General features: G+C 36.6%; 1 protein-coding gene across 12 annotated transcripts in view; it reads left to right on the forward strand.

The window, feature by feature from the left end:
- The window catches only part of LOC127874199 (epidermal growth factor receptor substrate 15-like 1), a 105,071-nt gene that overhangs the window by 24,234 nt on the left and 64,337 nt on the right, over positions 1 to 16,500 (forward strand). For all 12 annotated transcript variants that reach the window (XR_008046696.1, XM_052418413.1, XM_052418410.1 and 9 more), the window contains exons 2-4: positions 474 to 518; positions 6,561 to 6,650; positions 15,487 to 15,630. Coding sequence is in view for 11 of the 12 variants with exons in the window: in XM_052418410.1 (XP_052274370.1) it covers positions 474 to 518; positions 6,561 to 6,650; positions 15,487 to 15,630 (279 nt within the window). In the remaining variant the exon portion in view is untranslated. The remainder of the gene's footprint in view (positions 1 to 473; positions 519 to 6,560; positions 6,651 to 15,486; positions 15,631 to 16,500) is intronic.

Consider the following 16,500-nt stretch of genomic DNA (forward strand, 5'->3'; position numbering starts at 1 on the left):
GCTGTAAAATATACTGTCCGAAAACTTAGAGGCATTAATTATGGACGAAAACTCGTGTGTCCGAAAATTAAGTCATGAAAAATATTTTTTTTTGCTAAAAAAAGGGGTGTCCGAAAACTTAGAGTGTCCGAAAACATAGAGTAATTACGGTAGTGATCTGATAACAAATAATGACCTTGTGGCTTGTTTGTACGCAATCTGATGACTTAATAAACTCCAGTTATGTTCCAGACCAAATTTCTTGTAATATAAGCACAGACTACAATGATGGTGTCAGTAATGAAATTCACCACCTTGAAAACATTGTCGCCACTTACGATAAATTGTTTCAAATTGCAACAATTATGATCAACAGCGAAACCCTTGTATAAAAAAAGAAAAAAGGCAGTATTAGTAAATTATTCAGTCCCACTTACACTCAGTGTTGGATTAAAATTAATATTTATGCTTTTGACATGAATGTTTCATTACAGATTGTAGGGAAGCATGGTCCAGTCTTTGAAGCTTACTACAGACAGGTATGATGTGGCTGTTTTATTTGAATTTCCTTTTGAGAACAGCTTTATTCATAATTTCTTTTATATCAACATATTTTGCTATTTTGAAATACTATTGTACACCAGGGATGTACAACTTTTGTCACGTGACCACAAAAGTCATCGCAGGATGTTCAATTGCATCAGTAGTCCCGCTCTGTAAGGTATATTTCATCTTTTTATAGAGAATATGTAAAAAATACAAAGCCTATGACATGCTACATACCTTTTCGCATATTAAGACGCATTGCAATTGTTTCGAAGCTTTGCAGTTTCTAAGAATACTTCAACATAAAATTTAGATTTTCAATGCAAACGCAGTTTGATTTTATATTTGTTTACTTTCGATTCACGAATAAATCATATTGGTTGAAAAACGAGAGCACATGATTCTTAGTTTTGTTTATTTATTGTATTTGAGATAAAAATTGTCGTTTTAATATTTTATTTGATCAGTTCTTGCTATTTCAAAAATATACAAACGCAGGTTGGTTGAGCAAACACAGTTTTGTGAAGCTGGATTATGACAAACGCAGGTTGGTTGAGATAGTGGCATAGGCCAAAAATCTGCAGGTTAATTGTTTTATTGCTGCAAAGAATATCCGGTATCGCAATAAAACACGTAATAATCAGATCGACAGCCACAATTCTAAAAGAAACGAATGACTTATGCACAAAACATAAAACTGGTCTATGTGCAACTTGAGAAGGTAGTACAGATTTAAATGTAATTGTTGACAATTCGCACAATAATTCCAATGAAACAAAGATGCTTCATCGAAAATATATTTTAAGCATATTGATTCGAATTAGATAAACACAAATCCGCTGATTACAAATGTATATTCCAAAGGATTGGGTGAGATCAACAATAATCAAAGATAATCAACATAAATTACAATGATTTTAATAAGATAAACAATAATCACAGAAAATCAATATACATGTAAATCACAATTAATTGGTTGAGATCAACAGTAATCACATATGAGCATTAATGAACACATTAATTTGTATGAGATCAACCATTATCATAATCAATTAAAATCAGAATAATAAATATAACAACAATAATCATAAAAAAAACAGGAATACCAAACAAAACAACACAAGATAGACGATATATAACACAATGTTTCGGATGCAAAATCATGCGTAATACTATATATAATTGTTTTACAGTCTGTATTACCACTAATCAAGAAAATAATCACGGCACATTGGTTAGAAATATGCCAGGAGAGTTAAAAAATAATTCTTGGTAATACCATCGTCATTTAACAGATGACTTGGCCCGGTGCTTTGCAGATCTGTGCTTTGATAGACTACTGCGGAGCCTGTACCTTTTTTCACACATATCACATGCAAAGTTTTTCTCTCAATTGTGGGTGTCAAGGTGGGACTAAATGTCAATTTTATATCGGAGTGTTGCATTGCAAATTGAACAGGTAAATTGCACTGCAGCTACCTCCCTCCGGACTTGACGATTCAGGTCATCTTTTGTTGAAAACCTTTTGCCGCATTTTTCACAGGGGAATGACTTTTCAACACCATGAATGCTGCATCTAATAAAAAAAAAGGAACTGTTGAATAATCATTTAATACAGAAAGATATACACAGAATAGTATCCATAATAATATGGAACTAAACAAAATGATCAATCAGACGCGCTCCAGATATGGCGTGTAAACGCGTATTTCCGAATTACAAAATCCAATATAAGCATTAAAACATATTTGTAATGGGCCAATTACGTATACGTGAAGTAACGGTACGCGTACATTCTGGATTTATGCCGTGTAATTTCCAATTTTTCAGTGACAATGTGCATTGAAATTGTATCTGGACTGTTATGGTCGTTAAAAAATATACACTATAATGATCACACCAACATGCACGAAACTAGTAATAATTTGTTATTTTTAAGCCGGCTTATTTCAAAAACACTATACAAAACATTTCAAATAGTGATTTGTAACAAGATTATCAAAAACATACTTTCGCTAAGAATACAGTGACCTATGTTGAATTGCATTTTGATTTTTAAACCGACAGAACCTAGCGTAGTACTTGAAAAATACACACCTGTGTCTGTTTGAACGCCTGTGCTGTGTAAAATATTTTTCCACAACAGGCAAATCGTCCAGTCCCTCTTTGGCGCTTATCTTGAAGCTTTAACCCCGACTCCAATTTGAATGTCTTCCCACAAATTTCACACACGAGCGTCATGTTTCTGTAATTAAACAATTACCATTTGTTAAAATATATTTCTAAAATGTTTTTAAAGTTTGAATGACAACACCAAAAGGCATAAGAATTGCATGCAATTGTATGCAACACAATCTTTGTAAAAATAACTCCATTAGTATTTTGACGGACAAAAATCAACTTTGAAAGAAGACGATGTTTTGTGGAAAACGAAAAGAAAGAACTCCGCCAATTTTTCGTAAGAATTTCATTTATCACGGATAAAAACAATTATCTGTATGATAAATCCTAAAATGTCGATTTCAGACTAGTTAAATTTATGGATTCTTGTGTATAAAGTCAACAGAAATGACGCTTTGTTGTGGCAGAGCTTTGCATCCAATCCTTATATAGGCAGCAACCGCTACGAAATATACTGCTACTTTGAGACTACGCATAAGATTATAATGCGGTATAAAATGATGACAACCGTTAACTGCTTGCTGTTTAGATGTGTCGCCTACAAGACTTCCTTGGTGACAAGCAAACATGAACAAAAAAATCAACGAGGAATGGTTATGTGATAATGTTGAAATCATGCTTCTGATAAATATGTTGATTAGCATAATCCCGCTCTGTTCAAATGTCGTCAATTGAAGTTCCGTATTCACATATTGTTCTGTATAGTTAATGTTTTAGTATTATTAACCTTAACATCATTTTGAAGACTTCCAAACATGTGTACAGTGTGCGTTTCATTATCCTTTTAATGTACTCGCAATCTGCGTTTGCCATTTCCAATTGCACACGAAATACCAACCTGCGTTTGCAAAACAAAACAACATAAAATAATAAGATCTTTTTCAAATTTCACCGCTATTTTTAGCTCACCTGAGCAATTTTTAGCTCACCTGAGCACAACGTGCTCATGGTGAGCTTTTGTGATCGCCTTTTGTCCGTCGTCCGTTGTCCGTCGTGCGTTGTCCGTTGTGCGACGTCAACATTTGCCATGTTCACTCTCTAGAGGCAGCATTTATTGTCCAATCTTCATGAAATTTGGTCAGAAAATTGGTTTCAATCAATCAATGATATCTTGGATGAGTTTGAAAATGGTTACGGTTGATGAAAAACATGGCTGCCAAGGGGCGGGGCATTTTTCCTTATATGGCTATATATGGCTATAGTAAAATCTTGTTAACACTCTAGAGGCCACATTTATTGTCTGATCTTCATGAAACTTGGTCAGAAGATTCATCCCATTAATATCTTGGATGAGTTCGAAAATGGTGTTGGTTGCTTTAAAAACATGGCCACCAGGGGCGGGGCATTTTTCCTTATATGGCTCTATATGGCTATAGTAAAACATTGTTAACACTCTAGAGGCCACATTTATTGTCCAATCTTCATGAAATGTTGTCAGAAGATTGGTCTCAATGATATCTTGGATGAGTTAAAAAATAATTATGTTTGCTTGAAAAACATGGCTTCCAAGGGGCGGGGCATTTTTCCTTATATGGCTATGGTAAAATCTTGTTAACACTATTGAGGCCACATTTACTGTCCGATCTTCATGAAACTTGGTCAGAAGATTCATCCCGATAATATCTTGGATGAGTTCAAAAATGATGCTGGTTGGTTGAAAAACATGGCTGCCAGGGGGCAGGGCATTTTTCTTATATGGCTATAGTAAAACCTTGTTAACACTCTAGAGGCCACATTTATTTTCCGATCTTCGTGAAACTTGGTCAGAAGATTTGTCCCAATAATATCTTGTTATCTCAGGTGAGCGACTTTGGGCCTTTCAGGCCCTCTTGTTGTCATAAATGTTATTTAACATATTGAAATGAAGAGTAAAATTGTAATAATTCAGTTGTTAAATCAATATTATTTAAGAAAATCATCAACACCACATACACAAAAAGCGTTTGCATAGCATTTCAGAATTTTGTGTCGAAGTGTTTTTGGAAAGTGGAAACAGTAAAGGCAATCTAATCATATCAAATTAAAGTTTATTTAGTATACTGTGTCATAGGCTATCGCTTTTTAGCGCGACTATTATATATGAAATATATATAGTGGAGCTATCCTACTCACCCGGGCGTCTGCGTGCAAATGTTAAAGTTTTCGTTCTACTCCAAATATTTTCTTTGTCCCTTGACATATTGCTTTCATATTTTGCAAACTTGTTTACCAACATGACCCCAACCTATAAACAAGAGCAGACAACTCTATCAAGTATTTTGTCATAATTATGGCCCCTTTTCCACTTAGAATATGCAGCAAATGTTAAACTTTTGTGTACTACCCCATTTATTTTCATTGTCCCTTGACATATTGCTTTTATATTTTGCATACTTGTTTACCAACATTACCCCAACCTATAAACAAGAGCAGACAACTCTATCAAGCATTTTGTAATAATTATTGTACCTTTTATACTTAGAATATGCATATTATTGATAAATCTATGTCAAAGTTTGCGTACTACCCCAAATATTTCCTATACCCTTTGACATATTGCTTTTATATGTTGCATACTTGTTTGCCAACATGACCCCAACCTATAAACAAGAGCAGACCACTGTATCAAGCATTTTGACATAATTATGGCCCCTTTTACACTTAGATAATTGAACATTTTGCTTAAATTGCCATTACTTCTTTATTTATGATCACATTTTATTATTACTTTGACAAAACAACACTTACCTGAATAGCACAATGGATTCCACCCAAACAATACCCCACGCCCCTACTAGAATCCCTCCCCCCCAACCCCCCCCCAATTTTTTTTTTAAACATCAAATAAATTACCACACTCCACATTATACCCCCCTCTCACCTCCCCCCTACCTCCCCCCCCCCACCCCTGAAAAAAAACTTTTTTTTTAAACATCATCTTAGTAATGACCACACCCCACATTATACCCCCTCTCACCCCCACCCCCGTACCCCCCATTTTTTTTTAAACATCATCTAATAAATTTCCACACCTCACATTATACCCCCCTCTCACCCCCCCCCCACCCCCCTACCCACCCCCAAAAATAAATTTTATTTTTTTATTTTTGAAAGATCGTCTATTTAATTATTGAATATGAACAATTTTCCCATGATTGCTTATGTTATACTGTCAAGCACTTGAATAGTTGAGCACGCTGTCCTCTGACAGCTCTTGTTTTAAACTGAAATTACAATCATATGAAAAAGCAACAAAACTTACCTTAATGTGCAAGATCACAGGCTGTTTCTTCAACCGGCGTTGACTTTTGAGGTCACGTGATAAAAGTTGTTCAATCCTGGTGTTGTAAAATGCTTTATTTGACATTGTATTGATGATTATTTAAATGTAAGTGCACATTCTGACAGTGACACTTCATTGAACAAATACAATTGATTGAAAAAAACACAACATTTTCCCAACAAACCAAATACAGTAAGATATTGTAAGAAGTGGATATTTTAATATGTAAGTTGAATGTTTTACTTGGGAAAAATTCCATGTACAACTTTTAATTCTATCATTGTTATATTTCACTCATTGAGAATATTCCTAGCAATGTAAATGAGTTGACCTGTTTTAAAAGTCAATAGTTTTATAATTATTATGAAAAACTACAGGAGAGTGAAATGCTTTATAAAATGTTATCATAAAATCTGAAACATTATTATTCATGGGACATTTATTTTTGTTGATTTCATGAATACAAATCTGCCTTTTCAAAATCAGAAATATACGTGTCCACAGAATGTTGTTTTCTTTATATTAAAATTTTGTGCCGACAAATCAAATATAAATGACTTTACAGAAATAACTTATGATTATTATTTTATAGGCTGATCCTAATAACACTGGCAGCGTAGGAGCCCTAGATGCTGCAAATTTTATGAAAAAATCTGGATTGAAAGACAATGTGTTGTCACAAGTACGTATCTGTTATACATTGTTTTTAATTATGAGTGGTTTGTTTTTATGCCCCCAGATCGATAGATCGGGGGTATATTGTTTTTGGCCTGTCTGTCTGTCATTCTGTCCCAAAACTTTAATATTACAGTAAAGTTTTGCAATAACTTTTGAAATATTTAACATAGCAACTTCATATTTGGCATGCATGTGTATCTCATGGAGCTGCACATTTTGAGTGGTGAAAGGTCAAGGTCATCCTTGAAGGTCAAAGGTAAAAAACAACAACACCAAAACTTTAATATTAAAGTAAAATTTTTCAAAAACTTTTGAAATATTGAACATAGCAACTTCATATTTGGCATGCATGTGTATCTCATGGAACTGCACATTTTGAGTGGTGAAAGGTCAAGGTCATCCTTCAAGGTCAAAGATAAAAAAAAGCGGCACATTAGGGGGCATTGTGTTTCTGACAAACACATCTCTTGTTTAGTCCACTTGCAGTTCGCTCTACATAACTGTCACAATGGTAGCTTAACATAGCTGTCGTATTGGTAGCTAGACATAGCTCTCACAATGGTAGCTCAACATGACTGTAACAATTGTAGCTGGACATGGCTCTCACAATGGTACCTCAACATATATGTCACAATGGTAGCTCAACATAGCTGTAACAATGGTAGTTCAACATGGCTCTCACAATGGTAGCGAGACATAGCTGTCAAAATGGTTGCAAGACATAACTGTCACAAGGATAGCTGGATATAGCTGTCAAATGGTTGCTAGACCATATCTGTCACAATGGTAGTCTGACATAGCTGTAACAATGGTAGCTCGACACAGCTGTCACATAGCTCTCACGATGGTAGCTAGACATAACTGTTAAAATGGTAGCTAGACATAACTGTTAAAATGGTAGCTAGACGTAGCTGTTAAAATGGTAGCTAGACATAGCTGTCACAATGGTAGCTCAACCTAGGTGTTAAAATGGTAGCTAGACATAGCTGTTATAATGGTAGCTAAACACAGCTGTCACAATGGAAGCGAGACGTAGCTGTTAAAATGGCAGCTAAACATAGCTGTCACAATTGTTGCTAGACTTAGCTGTCACAATGGTAGCTAGACATAGCTGTTTAAATGGTAGCTCAACATAGCTGTCACAATTGTAGCTAGACTTAGCTCTGACAATGGTAGCTAGACATAGCTGTTACAATGGTAGCTAGACATAGCTGTCACAATGGTAGCTCTACATAGCTGTTACAATTGTAGCTCTACATAGCTGCCACAATGGTAGCTAGACAAAGCTGTCATAATAGTTGCTAAAAAATAACTGTGACAATGATAGCAAGACATAGCTGTCACAATGGTAACTCAACATAGCTGTCACAATGGTAGCAAGACATAGCTGTCACAATGGTAGCTCGACATAGCTGTCACAATGATAGCAAGACATAGCTGTCACAATGGTTTCTAGACATAGCTGTCACAATCTTGGTTTGGTGAATGTGAGTCAATGCAGATGTTTGTTGGTGGTTGTTTTGACAGTTGATTAAGCAATTAACATGTAATTTAAGAATGACATGACATAAGCATTCACCATGGGCAGATAGCATGTCTCCTGTATAACAACTGGTTTCAATTTAAATTGCCTGAAATAAGAATAATTATTGCACAAAGAGTTATACATAGCGATGATTATAAAATAGTTTATGTTGATTATTAATTTATAATGACAGCTAGAATGTTTATAATCCTATCCAAACCATCATGAAATATCTTTTTAGCTCACCTGATTGCTCAGGTGAACTTTTGTGACCGGTCTTTGTCTGTCGTCTGTCCGTCCGTTAACATTTGTTCGTAAACATTCTAGAGGCCACATTTATTGTCCGATCTTCATGAAAATTGGTCAAAACCTTCGTTTCAATGAAATCTCGGTCGAGTTCGAAACTGGGTCGTGCCGGGTCAAAAACTAGGTCACTAGGTTAAAAAAAAAGAAAAAAACTTGTAAACACTGTAGAAATCACATTTCATGCCCAATCTTCATCTAACTTTGTCAAAATGTTTGTCTTAATGATATGTTCTTTGAGTTCAAAAGTGGTTCCGGTCCGTTTAAAAACATGGCCGCCAGTGGGCGGGGCAGTTTTCCTTATTTGGCTATAGAGAAACCTTGTAAAAACTCTGGAAGTCACAATTTTTGCTCAATCATCATGAAATTTGGTCAAAACATTGGTTTTATTGATATCTCAGACGAGTTCGAAAATGGTCCAGATCGGTGAAAAAACATGGCCACCAGTGGGCGGAGCATTTTTCTCTATATGTATATAGTGAAAACATGTCAACACTCTAGAAGTCACTTTTTTGGCCCAATTTTCATGAAATTTTGTCAGAACGTTTGTTTCCTAGATATGTGAGTTAAGTTTGAAAATGGTTCCGGTCCGTTGAAAAACATGGTTGCCTGGGGGAGGTGGCAGTTTTCCTTATATTTATATAGTAAAAAGGTTTGTAAACTAGCATGAATTTAGGTCATGTAACATGTGAGACAACTCTTCTGAATATTGCATTTAAGTTTACAGTCGTTACTCCCCTTTGATTATTAATGTTTTCATAATAATACCGTGTAGTTGTGTCATTTATGTGTTAATTGTTTTTCGAGGTTGGATGTTTTTATGCCCCCTCTCAAAGGGAGCATATAGTGATCGGACTGTCCGCCTGTCTGTCTGTCCGTCTTTCCGTCACTTCTATGTCCCTTGAGATATAACCTTCATATTTGGTATGCATGTGTATATGGACAAGGCCTTTCCATACGCACAAAATTTTGTACCCTTGTGACCTTGACCTTGAACTTAGGGTCCGCGTTTAGGTTTCGAAATCTAAGTTTAGGTTTCGAAAAATGCTCATAACTTCTATGTCCCTTGAGATATAACCTTCATATTTAATATGCAGGTGTATATGGACAAGGCCTTTTCATACGCACAAAATTATTAACCCCTGTGACCTTGACCTTGAACTTAGGGTTCGCGTTTAGGTTTCGAAAAATTCTATAACTTTAGCTAAAGAAACTTCAGCATACAGTTTATATAGTATTGACATACCTGAAGCCAACCCCATATCGAAAGTCAACCAAAGCCGTAACATATTTATGTCACGCTATAAATCAAAGAAAGCTCATTTTTTTGGATACATTTCTATGTATATTGGTGAATGAATATAAATTGCTGCATCGGGGAATATTTTAAGGTTCAAATGTTTCAAATGCATCTTACAATAGATGAAAATAACTCTCATCAGTCTGAAATTCACAATTTTGACGCCATTGTTGCTTTGTCACATGACGAGTTTTAATTTGGATACTTTCGGATCGACCTTGACATTTTTTGCTGAAATTGTAAACATTACTTTCGTTTTCTGAAATCTATTATTTGAGATTTACAACTTACTTTTGGTGGATTATAAGACTGATTTCAGTGTGAATCAGGTAGTTGTAAATACTATTTATCTTGAGTTTGTATTTACACTACAATTTGTTTACAAAACAAGCCAGAATAATCTAAAATACCGGAAAATGTCATTCTGAATTTGAAAACACTTGAGCACATGGTATGTTACTAAAAATAGAAATAACATCATATGCCCATGAAATCTCGGGAGATTCGCATTTCAAGAAAGTCTGTCACATCGCTGTTTTTCTCGATATGTAAGAGCAGAATAGATACATTTTAAATGTTTAAGATAGTATTTTGTGAAAGAATATATCAGTTAAATGTGAAAAATGTCAATCTTTCCGATCAAGTGGTTGATTTGGGCAAATAACTGCATTTAAAAGCTGTTTTGGGCAGATCTTTGTTAACTGTCAACTTTTTGGGAATTTCTGGTTGACTTCTAATGGGGGTTGGTCCATAACTATAAAGTCGCGCCTGTCAAAAATCATAAAAAGCGACATTTAAAGTTATGGTAGCCAGAACTACTATAACTTCTATAAAAGCGTTTATAGGGGGCATATGTCATCCTATGGTGACAGCTCTTGTTTTTAGCTCACCTGTTTGCTCAGTTGAGCTTTTGTGACTGGTCCTTGTCCGTTGTCCGTCCGTTCACATTTGTTCGTAAACACTCTAGAGGCCACATTTATTGTCAGATCTTCATGAAACTTGGTCCCAATGATATCTCAATCGAGTTCGAAACTGGGTCATGCTGGGTCAAAAACTAGGTCACGAGGTCAAAAAAAAGAGAAAAAGCTTGTAAACACTGTAGAAGTCACATTTAATGCCCAATCTTCATGTAACTTTGTCTTAATGTCTGTCTTAATGATATGTTGGTTGAGTTCAAAAGTGGTTCTGGTCCGTTGAAAAACATGGCCGCCAGTGGGCTGGGCAGTTTTCCTTAAATGGCTAAAGAGAAACCTTTATAAGCCCCATTTTTTGCCCATCATCATGAAAGTTAATCAAAACATTGGTTTAATTGATATGTCGGACGAGTTCAAAAATGGTCCAGATCGGTGAAAAAACATGGCCGCCAGTGGGCGGGGCATTTTTCTCTATATGTATATAGTGAAAACATGTGAACACTCTAGAAGTCACATGTTTTGCCCAATTTTCATGAAATGTGGTCAGAACATTTGTTTCCTTGATACAAGAGTTGAGTTGGAAAATGGTTCCGGTCAGTTGAATAACATGGCTGCCGGGGGGAGGGGGGGGAGTTTTCTTATATTTATGCCCCCCTTCGAAGAAGAGGGGGTATATTGTTTTGCTCATGTCAGTCTGTATGTCCGTATGTCCATCCACCAGATGGTTTCCGGATGATAACTCAAGAACGCTTAGGCCTAGGATCATGAAACTTCATAGGTACATTGATCATGACTCGCAGATGACCCCTATTGATTTTGAGGTCAATAGGTCAAAGGTCAAGGTCACGGTGTAACCGAAATAGTAAAATGGTTTCCGGATGATTACTCAAGAACGCTTATGCCTAGAATCATGAAACTTCATAGGTACATTGATCATGACACGCAGATGACCCCTATAGATTTTGAGGTCACTAGGTCACTAGGTCAAGGTCACGGTGACCCAAAATAGTAAAATGGTTTCCTGATGATATTTCAAAAACGCTTATGCCTAGGATAATGAAACTAAATAGGTACATTGATCATGACTCGCAGATGACCCCTATTGATTTTCAGGTCACTTGGTCAAAGGTCACGGTGACCCGAAATAGTAAAATTGTTTCCAGATGATAACTCAAGAACGCTTATGCCTAGGATCATGAAACTTTATAGGTACATTGATAATGACTGGCAGATGACCCCTATTGATTTTCAGGTCACTAGGTCAAAGGTCATGGTCACGGTGACCCGAAATAGCAAAATGGTTTCCGGATGATAACTCAAGAACACTTATGCCTAGGATCATGAAACTTCATAGGTACATTGATCATGACTCGCAGATGACCCCTAATGATTTTCAGGTCGCTAGGTCAAAGGTCAAGGTGACTCAACTTAGAAAAATGGTTCCGGATGATAACTCAAGAACACTTACGCCTAGGATCATGAAACTTCATAGGTACATTGATCATGACTCGCAGATGACCCCTATTGACTCTCAGGTCACTAGGTCAAAGGTCAAGGTCACAGTGCCAAAAAACCTATTCACACAATGGCTGCCACAACAACTGACAGCCCATATGGGAGGTATGCATGTTTTACAAACAGCCCTTGTTTTATAGTAAAAAAAAGCTTGTGAACACTCAAGAAGTCACATTTTTTGCCCAATCATCATGAAACTTGGTGAAAAGATTGGTTTTATATATATCTCAGATGAGTTTGCAAATGGTCCCGATAGGTCAATAAACATGGCTGTCAGGGGGGTGGGGTAGTTTTCCTTATGTGACTATATATAGAGAGAAACCTTGTGATCGAACACTACAGAAGTCACATATTTTGCCTAATCATCGTGAAACTTAGTCAATACATTGGTTTTATTGATTTCTTGGGCAAGTTGGAAAATGGCTCAGATCGGTGAAACACACTTTTTAGCTCACCTGATTGCTCAGGTGAGGTTTTAGGATTGGTCATTGTCTGCTGTCCATTCGTCCACATTGGTTTGTAAACACTCTAGCATTCGCATTTCTCAAGCATTCTTTATCAAAGTTGCTGAAAAATCTCAGTCAAGTTTGATGATAAGCAAAATCACATAATTAATGCCATAATAATTGCCCTTAGATTGTCAAAATTTTCATTATATTATACAAAATCCTTGTAAGCAAAGTTTGATGAGGGGGGTCAACTCAAAATATAGGTCACCATTTCAAATCTTACAAAAAAAAAAACACTCCCTACGCCAGAGTTTTGGTTCAATAATGATGAAACTTGACCAGGATGTTTGTCTGGTCAATATCTAGGTCAAGTTTGACATTAGGTAAAGATTGAATGAACCGACTCCTCTCAGGTGAGTGAACTAGGGCAATCTTGGCCCTCTTGTTGATATATTTTTTAACTTATTGTAGAAGATGAACATATTAAAATACTGAAGGATGTGAATATTTGATCTGCACCCAAAAGTTACTGGATATGGCAATTCCATTTTGAGCGATTGAAAGTTTGTTTTAGTTGTTTATAGATTTCAAACATATTAATTTGAGGTTTGTTATCCCCCGCCAGAGGCGGAAAGATATTGTTTTTTGCGTTGTCCGTCTGTCCGTCCGTCCGTCCGGCACTTTTGTGTCCGGAGCCATATTTTGGAAGTGCTTTGGCGGATTTCATTGAAACTTGGTATGAGTATATATATGCATAAGAGGATGATGCACGCCTTATGGCATTGTACACCATCTGTTAAAAACAGAGTAATGGCCCTTTATATCTTGAAAAAATGCTTTTTACTATAGGCATTTTTGTGTCCGGAGCCATATCTTGGAAGTGCTTTAGCGGATTTCATTGAAACTTGGTTTGAGTATATATATATGCATAAGAGGATGATGCACGCCAAATGGCATTGTACACCATATGTTAAAAACAGAGTTATGGCCCTTTGTATCTTGAAAAAATGCTTTTATCTATAGGCACTTTTGTGTCCGGAGCCATATCTTGGAAGTGCTTTAGCGGATTTCATTGAAACTTGGTATGAGTATATATATGCATAAGAGGATGATGCACGCCAAATGGCATTGTATACCATCTGTTAAAAACAGAGTTATGGCCCTTTGTATCTTGAAAAAATGCTTTTTACTATAGGCACTTTTGTGTCCAGAGCCATATCTTGGAAGTGCTTTGGCGGATTTCATTGAAACTTGGTATGAGTATATTTCCCGCGCCAGAGGTGGAGGGATACTGTTTTGGCGTTGTCCGGCTGTCTGTCCGGCTGTCCGTTCGTCCGTCACTTTTGTGTCCGGAGCCATATCTTGGAAGTGCTTTGGCGTATTTTATTGAAACTTCGTATGAGTATATATATATGCATAAGAGGATGATTCACGCCAAATGGCATTGTACACCATCTGCTAAAACCAGAGTTATGGCCCTTTGTATCTTGAAAAAATCTGTCAGTTTGTTCATCCGTCCGATTTGCACCCATCCTCAAACAAAGCATATGTTGCGGGGGATATCAATTCTACGAATTTGCTTGTTATATTTGATTAACTAGGTCAAATAATTTTATCAACTCAAAAGTCACATGACGGTCAAGATGGCAACATCCATGCCGAGACTGTTTTTATGCCCCCGGTAGGGTGGCATATAGCAGTGCATCCGTCTCAAAACTTTAATATTGCCCATAACCTTTGCAATATTGAAGATAGCAACTTGATATTTGGCAGGCATGTGTATCTCATAGAGCTGTGCATTTTGAGTAGTGAAAGGTCAAGGTCATCCTTCAAGGTCAAAGGTCAAAAAAATATTAAAGTGAAGTAACAAGCTTTAAAGGGACAGATCATTTTTACTAGGGAAGAAATATTTTTTTTAAGGATATAGCCAAAAAATTAGAAAAAAAATCGGCGCAGTAGGGGGCATTGTGTTTCTGACAAACACATCTCTTGTTTTTTTTTCTGTTTACACCCTTTATTTCTTTTATTATCCCCTGTGAAAGGCGGAGGGATAAAGAATTTGCGTTGTCCGTCTCTCAGTCCTGTTTTTCTGTCACAAAATATATTTTTTGCCGGAATGTTTATTCAATGAATTGGCTTGTTTGTGTTTTAAATGACACTCACTTTCCAGCCATATCAGTAAGAAAGTGATAAGCGTTTATTTCATATTAGTATTTGCTATATATCACTATTTTACTAGCTACGAAATAAGGGGGATCTCACAATTGTAGCTCCTACTTAGAAAATTTGTAGGGAGAAAAGTCGAGATATAAGCGAATATTAATTCAAATCGCTATGTATCATTTCATAGTGGTCCTTGACAAAGTTTGTTAAAATCAAGCCCCAGGGAAACATAGCTGTTACACCCCAGGGGTCACATGTTTAATTTAGTATTAATAACATGCAGCACGGGCTAATTTTGGACAACACTTTATGCATAAATAAAATTTTTGTTAAGAAGAGACTTTTTAACTAAAACTTTAATTAAACAAGACATTTTTGTCTCTGATTAGTTTGTGTGGGAATTTGATGAGCATGCATTAAGCCCTGTTTTCCCAGAGCGAGACCCATACATACAAGAAATATGTTACGCCTATAATAGTGTCAATAAAAACAACCCATACAAATAGGTACTTGAAATAATTAACCATAGACTGCACTCATTTATGTAAGTTACTTATCATTTCATATTGTTTCACATATAAAAAACTCATACAAATATGTACTTCAAATAATAAATCATAGACTGTACCCATTTATGTTAGTTGCTGATCATTTCCTATCTCCTCACACAGATCTGGGACCTATCAGACCCGAGCGGGAAAGGCTACTTGGAGAAACCAGGATTTTTTGTCGCCTTGAAGCTGATATCCATGGCCCAGAACGGACTTGATCCTGCCATCAACAAACTGACCTCTGAGACACCACAACCTAACTTGGTAAAGAAATATCTGTGAAATTGTGCCACACTCTGGATAAACTGGGTTCAATGCATCTGCTGAAAGTGTCGTCCCTCTGGATAAACTGGGTTCAATGCATCTGCTGAAAGTGTCGTCCCTCTGGGTAACCTGGGTTCAATGCATCTGCTGAAAGTGTCGTCCCTCTGGGTAAACTGGGTTCAATGCATCTGCTGAAAGTGTCGTCCCTCTGGATAAACTGGGTTCAATGCATCTGCTGAAAGTGTCGTCCCTCTGGGTAAACTGGGTTCAATGCATCTGCTGAAAGTGTCGTCCCTCTGGGTAAACTGGGTTCAATGCATCTGCTGAAAGTGTCGTCCCTCTGGATAAACTGGGTTCAATGCATCTGCTGAAAGTGTCGTCCCTCTGGATAAACTGGGTTCAATGCATCTGCTGAAAGTGTCGTCCCTCTGGATAAACTGGGTTCAATGCATCTGCTGAAAGTGTCGTCCCTCTGGATAAACTGGGTTCAATGCATCTGCTGAAAGTGTCGTCCCTCTGGATAAACTGGGTTCAATGCATCTGCTGAAAGTGTCGTCCCTGATTAGCCTGCACTGGATTATCTTGGACGACACTTTTTGACTACACTTGATTTTTATTTAGAAGAGAGCTACTGTAAACAAAAAAAATCAATGAAATAGGAAAGTGCAACTGTCTTCCCTGGTTAGCCTGGGCAAACTGCGCAGGCTTATCTGGGATGACACTTCATGAAATGTGCATAAAGCCCAGTTTTCCCTGAACAATACTCAATAATTTTTGTTGGCATGTTTGTTTTCGTGATGTTGCTCCATCATACTGAATCAGAAAAAGTCTTATAATGAAAGTTTTAAGAGTTATTTGCTCTTGTTTAAG

This window comes from Dreissena polymorpha, chromosome 3, assembly GCF_020536995.1.
Source record: "Dreissena polymorpha isolate Duluth1 chromosome 3, UMN_Dpol_1.0, whole genome shotgun sequence".
In the NCBI taxonomy this organism is placed as follows: domain Eukaryota; kingdom Metazoa; phylum Mollusca; class Bivalvia; order Myida; family Dreissenidae; genus Dreissena; species Dreissena polymorpha.